At 69.3% G+C, this 6,174-nt stretch overlaps 1 protein-coding gene across 1 annotated transcript; it reads right to left on the reverse strand.

The window, feature by feature from the left end:
- DRD4 (dopamine receptor D4) lies at nt 3,035-5,767 on the reverse strand. Its single transcript, XM_018043036.1, has 4 exons — nt 5,498-5,767; nt 3,949-4,061; nt 3,322-3,845; nt 3,035-3,237 (listed from the first exon to the last, which is right to left on the reverse strand). Exons 1-4 carry the CDS (start codon nt 5,765-5,767, stop codon nt 3,035-3,037), a joined length of 1,110 nt encoding a protein of 369 aa, XP_017898525.1.

A 6,174-nucleotide genomic window follows, 5' to 3' on the forward strand; every position in this document is an offset into this window, starting at 1 on the left:
TGAACGGAAGGGGCCCTGCCCGGCGGGGGTCCCAGAGCCACCAGCCAGGAAGGCCAAGCCCCACTGTCCAGGCTCGGGGGAGACGAGGTGCCCTGGCCTGCCACCCTCCTCTGCAAGGGTGCGCTGGGCCACTGGGGACCTGCCCGGCACGGCTACTGCCCAAGCCCAGCAGTCCCACCCAGCACGGCAGCAGCCTGGGACCTGGTCCCCGCGGCTTCCTGAGCCCACCTGTGGCCAGCGCCAGTTCTGGGGGAGCCCTGGGTCTACGGCACCCCCTCTTCTCTGCACTGAGGAGGTAGGGGCTCTGCCCCAGTCACAGACTCTGACCCCGATGCTTTCCCCCTGGATGATTCTGCCACGTTCATCTCCCAGGTCCTGTTTCCAGAAGGTTCTTCTCAGTCCATAGCACATGGCCTTTGGGGATGCCACTGGCTCCGGGTGAGCCCAGGGGGTGGCTGGAGGCCCGAGGGAGGGGCCTGTGAGCCCAGAAGCCCCAGGGCCCATCCCCACACCCGGCTTGGCTGCAGGTGACGGAGGGCCCTGCCCCCAGAAGCCTCTGCCAGCCCTCTGCTTGGCCTCTGCAGACTAAGTGGGTTTATGTGGGTTTTATTTACCTGGTCTTCACATCTCTCCACTGCCTCAGGGAAGGCCAGGCCTGGCCTCCTGGGGTTACACAGCTAAGAGGGCTGTGGAGGCCTGTCAGCCTCGGCAGGAGGAGCTGGGGATGGCTGCACCTCTGGAAGGAGTCCCCCCAAACATGAAAAGGCTAAAGCGGCAACAGAGGCGGCCACGAAGCCCTCAGGCACAGGGCGCCAGGTCCTTCCCTGATGTCCAGCGCCGGCCAGGGGCCCCTGCAAGCAGTGCAGCGGTCTCTGGGCCAGGCCCTGCAGGGAGGCCGTCCTGGGCAGGGGTTTCCTGGGATGGGGCAGCTTCTCCTCAGGACGGAAGCCTGGGGACCCTGTGTTTGGGGGGCACTTTCCAAAACGTATGGTTTCTGAGCCTGTGAAGCTGTCTCTGGGTCGTGCTGGACGTCAGGAGGTTTCCAGAAACTCCCTGGCACCAAGCATGGGTTGCACCCTCACTTCCATGTCAGCGCTTCCGACGGCATCGCCTTCTGAGCATGCCTCCCGCCAGACGCAGCCCCCAGGGGACAGGGCAGGGCCGGCGTCTGTCAGCGCAGCACAGTGGCCATCAGGATGCTGGTCCTCTGCTGAGGCGAGGAGACGCGTGGCATCAGTGGGCCTGCCCAGTGCTGGGACCCTCGAGGGCACCTGCTGGGGCCCCGGGTCCGCCAGACTCGGGCATCTGCACCCGTGCCCACCGTGCCCCTCCCATGCCCAGCTTGCCCTCCATTTCCAGCTTGTCCCCTTCTTGGAGTCTGTGCACAGGGCCAGCGGGGACGGCCCAGGGATGGCAGCAGGCTCCAGCGCATCCGCGTCCCCGCCCCCACGAGAGGTGCACTTACTGGCCTGGCCTACCAGGGGCGCGGTCACCCTGTCCCCAGCACAGACGAGAAGGGGGCAGAGATGGGGACGTGGCCTCTCTCCACGCAGACCCTGGGGGTGGGCAGAGCAGCTGGTGTCCACACTGGGTGCGGCTGCTGCCAGCAGAGATCCTCTTGGCGACAGCAGAAGCTAGCTCTGACCGCCGGAAGTGACCACGGAAGGCCCAACAGGGGCACGGCAGACACGGGCTTCAGGGCGCGGGTGTGGCCTGTGGACCTGCGGGACGTGGAGCCAGGCGGCAGGGCCAGCGGCCACAGTCAGGGCCCCTGCTCCCGTCCTGACCCTGACCCTGACCCTGCCATCAGCCCAGCGGGTCCCTCCTGGTCTTCACTTCAAGTCTGAGATTCTCAGAGGGATCATCAGCACAGCTCTGGAGCAGGCATCCTGCCCGGGCTTGGTTGTACCATCTGGGGCCCTCCCTGGGCATAGTGGCTCCCCCTGGGTTTGGGGGACCCTCTCTGGGCACTGGGGCTCCTCCCTGGGCAAGACCCAGGGTACCTGCTGTGGCTGTCCTCTTGTTTGGAAGGGGAGGAGCTGCCGGAGGCTGGAGCAGCTGCAGGGCCAGGGTCCCGCCCAGGGCCCCTCCCTCTGTGTCAGCCCCTGCCATGCAGGCACAGTGTCCTGCACGGGCCCCCGTTCCTCTGCTCGGCTCCCTGAGGGCAAGTCTCTCCCAGGGTGATGCTGACAGGCTGGTCCTGCGGGCGGTCAGGGGAGGCTTCTTGGAGGAGGTGGCAGCTGAGCCTTTGAGAAGGAAAGGGTGCTCGCCCACAGAGGGGATGGGCAGCCCCTCTTTTCGTGGAATAGTTTAACATCCTGAGGTTGGGCCTGATGCTGTCACCTCACAGCCCACAGGAGCGCCTTCCGGAGAAGGACTTGGCACCCAGTTGTGGCCAGCTCAGTGGTCAGTGTCCCTGCCCAGAGTGCTCAGCCACAGCACTGGGGAGCAGCTTGGCACCCACGACGGGCTGAGAGGGCCCAGGTGAAGTCCAGGAGGGGCTGCCTCAGGTTACGGGGGTCACGCTGCGGCGGGGGCCAGGCAGGTAGCTAGCTGCTCTGGCCTGGTCCTGGCCACATGGCAGAGGATGGCTGAGCGGGTGTGTGCTTGGCCTTCCCTGAGCCCACCCAGCCCCCCGGCCCTTCTCCTGGGCTTCGGGCATTGGGAGGCAGGCCGGGAGCTGCGTTCTGACCTTGAGGGGGCCACCAGGACAAGGGAGGCGGCCGCTGGCCCGGGAGCAGAGTCGGGTGGGGTGTGTGCGGGAGGGTGTGAGCCCAGGCAGCCCTCCCAGGTCACAGGCGCCCCTGTCCCCAGCATGCACCTTCCTGACGCCCCGCTGCTCAGCCCAGGGCTCAGCCAGGACCTTCCTCGAAGGAGGGAAAGGGTTAACTGGCCGGATGGGGCCAGTGGGGATGCCTCCTCCTCGCCCCCACCAAAGCCTTCCCAGCAGGTGACCGGGATCTGTTTAATTACTCCTACAAAGCCCCAGGCCAGGCGGGTCTGGCCAGGGGAGGCCGCGCTGCAGGGCGCTCTGTCAGCAGCAGAGGCGCAGAGCCTTGCGAAAGACGGTGCGGAACTCGGCGTTGAAGATGGTGTAGATGACGGGGTTCAGGGCGCTGTTGACGTATCCCAGCCAGGTGACCGCGCTGACCAGCCGCGGGGACACGGCGCACGCGGGACACAGCGCCCGCGTGATGTGCACCACGAAGAAGGGTGTCCAGCAGAGCAGGAAGGCCCCTGGGGGCGGGGCGGGGTCACGGCCACGCCCCCCACCCTGGGCACCGTGCCCCCTCCGCCGCGCCCCCCGGGGCCGGTACCCACCGACCACCACGGGCAGGACCCTCATAGCTTTGCGCTCCCGGCCTGTGATCTTGGCACGTCTCCTCCTGCGGGCCTGAGCCGAGGGTTCGGCCGCAACGGCGTCCGGGGGCGCGACGGCGTCCGGGGCGGGGTCGGCGTCGGCGGCGGCCGGGCCGGGGGCGGCGGCGGCGGCCGGGCTGGCGTCCGGCGCGGGCGGGCCGGGGCCGCTGGGCCGGCGGGGCGCACGGCCGTGCAGCTTGGCGCGGCGCGCCGCCTCCCAGCGCCGCAGGCCGCGGAACGTGGCCCAGTAGAGCAGCAGCATGAGCGGGCAGGGCAGGAAGAAGGAGCACACGGACGAGTACACCACGTAGTCGCGGTCCTCCAGGCGGCACACGGAGGGGTCGCGGCCGCGCGCGTCGTTGAGGCCGCACAGCACGGGCGCCGCCACCGCCGCCGACAGCAGCCACGTGGCGCCGATGAGCAGCAGCTGCCGGCCGCCGCGGCTCTGGCGGTTGTAGCGCAGGGGCACGGCCACGGCCACGAACCTGCGGGGAGCGCGGTGAGGGCGGCGGGGCGGGGCGGCCCGACGGGGCGCGCCCACGGCCACGAACCCGCGGGGAGCGCGGGGAGCGCGGCGGGGCGGCTTACCTGTCCACGCTGATGGCGCACAGGTTGAATATGGAGGCCGTGCACAGCATGACGTCCATGGCCATGAGCGCGTCGCAGAGGCCGGGGCTCAGCAGCCACACGCCGCCCTGCACCTGAGCACGGGGAGGAGCCGCGGCAACGGTAGTCGCGGGAAGCTGACCTCCCGCCCCGCCCCCGAGATGTCTTCCTGACCCCCGCTGCTGCGGGCAGCGAGGGAGCTGAATAACGGAGGAGTCGCTCCCGGAAAGCAGGGCGGTCCTCCCCTCCCCTCAGGCGGGGCGCCGAGAGACCTCCCACCTTCCTGTTAGAACCGGGAAACGCCTTCGGATTGGAGCGGGTTTCGGGGGACGTAGGCAACGGCGGGCTGTGATCCCTGATGCTCAGGGTGCGCGGGGCCCCTCCCTGCAGGTGGGGGCCTTGCTGCCCTAGAGCGGGAGCCCAGCACCCACCCCCGTCTCCAGCAGACCGCGCAGGTGGCCTGTCTGCTGAAACTCTGCCTCTGGGACTCTGGACAGGTCATCCCACTCTCGGCCCCGCACGCCTGAAGTGAGGGCAACCGTAGCGTCCACATCATTGTTACGAAGTAGTAGTCTCGGCCCCTGTGCCCAGCGCCCCCACCAAGGGCAAAGGAGCAGACAGCCGCCCCTTCTAAATCTCCTCCTGCTGATTTGGGACGATTAGGAGCTTAAGAGCCGTCACTGTGACGTCTGTCTACAGCTCGGGGGGGGGGGGCAGTAGGTCATGCCCGTCCCTGTCCTGCTGGCCTCTCTGCCCAGCCCTGCCTGGACTCACCCTCCACCTTAGAAAACCATGCCTCCCTTCCCCCCACAGCCCGGGACACCGCGTCCCCAACCCAGCCTAAGCAGCTTTTCTCTGCCCAAACTGCAGAGTGGACATGGATGACACCAAGGTTGACCCACCCGAGGGCCAGGACCTGACCTGGGTGTAGCGGTTCCCGGACCCAGGTTCTGGCAAAGGCCCTTCCCCAGCCCGAGTGGGCGTGCCCTGCACCTCCAAGAAGGGTCCCTCCTGCTGTGAGCCACATCAGCGCAGGAGTGAGGGTGCCCTGCCCGGGTCGTGCGCACAAGTGCACGCGTGGTCCTGTGTGGCTGTGGCCTCGTGGGGTGACCTCTGTGTCTCTGCCCCAGGGGAGCCGGTGTGGGGTAAGCCTGCCTCTGCCAGTCTAGCCAGCTGGCTCCCCCTGGGGGGACTGGAACCCAGCGGAGGGGGCCGGGGAGGGGGGCGGTCTGGACTCCTGAAGCCGTCTCTTACTGGGGTCTGTGCTTGAAGAACAGAAGCATCTCTTGGGAAACTGACATAGAAGGCGAAGCGGAGAGAGCGACAGAGCGGGAGGGCCGACGGGCAGCGGGATGGGGGAGGGGAGCGAGGTTCAGAGGGGACCCGGCTCCGGCCGTCGTGGGACCTGCGCAGCGCCCAGCTCCAGCATCCTGAGAAGCCCAGCGGCGGGGTCGGGCTCGGTCCTCCGCGTGGCCGGGACCGGGGATCCGGAGCGGGTGCGGGTGCGCGTGCGGGGGCGACGCGGGCTCACCTCGGAGTAGACGAAGAGGGGCAGCACCAGCAGGGCGAGGAGCAGGTCGGCGGCCGCCAGACTCACGATGAAGTAGTTGGTGGGCGTCTGCAGGGACCGCTCGGCCGCCACGCTCACGCACACGAGCGAGTTCCCCGCGAGCACCGCGCCGACGAGCAGCACGCCCCCCACCAGCGCCGCCGCCGCCCCGGGGCCCCCGGCGCCGCCGCCCGTGCCGGGCGCGCGCTCCGCCAGCAGCCCGTCCGCGTCTGCGGCGCTGCGGTTCCCCATGGCGCCCGGCCGGCGCGCCCCGCCGGGCGCTCAGCACCACGGACAGTCCCGGCCGCGCTGGGGCCCCGCCCCTAGGCCCGCCCAGCCCGGCCTTAGTCCCGCCCCGGCCGCCCGGTTCCGCGGACCCCAGGGCGCTCCAAGCTGCACCCAGCTTTGGCCCATCTTGGACTTCGCCCCTAGGGCCGGGCAGATGGACAAACGCCACGGCCCAGCGCCGGCCCAGTGAAGAGATGTGCTTGGCCTGGGCGGGTCCAGCATCGCTCTCTGCCACGCAGGGTTGCGGGACGACGCGAGGGTCAGCGCCCAGAAAAACCCACGGGATGAAAGGGCCGCCCAACCATCCCTCGAGACTTGCGGGCACCCACGCCAGCGCCACCAGGTCCAGCCTCGGAGACCCCCGCAACCCT

The sequence above is a fragment of the Capra hircus genome, chromosome 29 (assembly GCF_001704415.2).
Source record: "Capra hircus breed San Clemente chromosome 29, ASM170441v1, whole genome shotgun sequence".
Taxonomy (NCBI): Eukaryota; Metazoa; Chordata; class Mammalia; order Artiodactyla; family Bovidae; genus Capra; species Capra hircus.

Excerpts from the sequence above, each read along its gene's own strand:
- DRD4 (XM_018043036.1), bottom strand. The coding sequence starts at position 5,767 with ATGGGGAACCGCAGCGCCGCAGACGCGGACGGGCTGCTGGCGGAGCGC. Across the intron at positions 4,062-5,497 it reads CCCTCTTCGTCTACTCCGAG|GTGCAGGGCGGCGTGTGGCT; the intron begins GTGAGCCCGCGT and ends CCCCGTGCTCAG. Across the intron at positions 3,238-3,321 it reads GGTCCTGCCCGTGGTGGTCG|GGGCCTTCCTGCTCTGCTGG; the intron begins GTGGGTACCGGC and ends CCCCGCCCCCAG.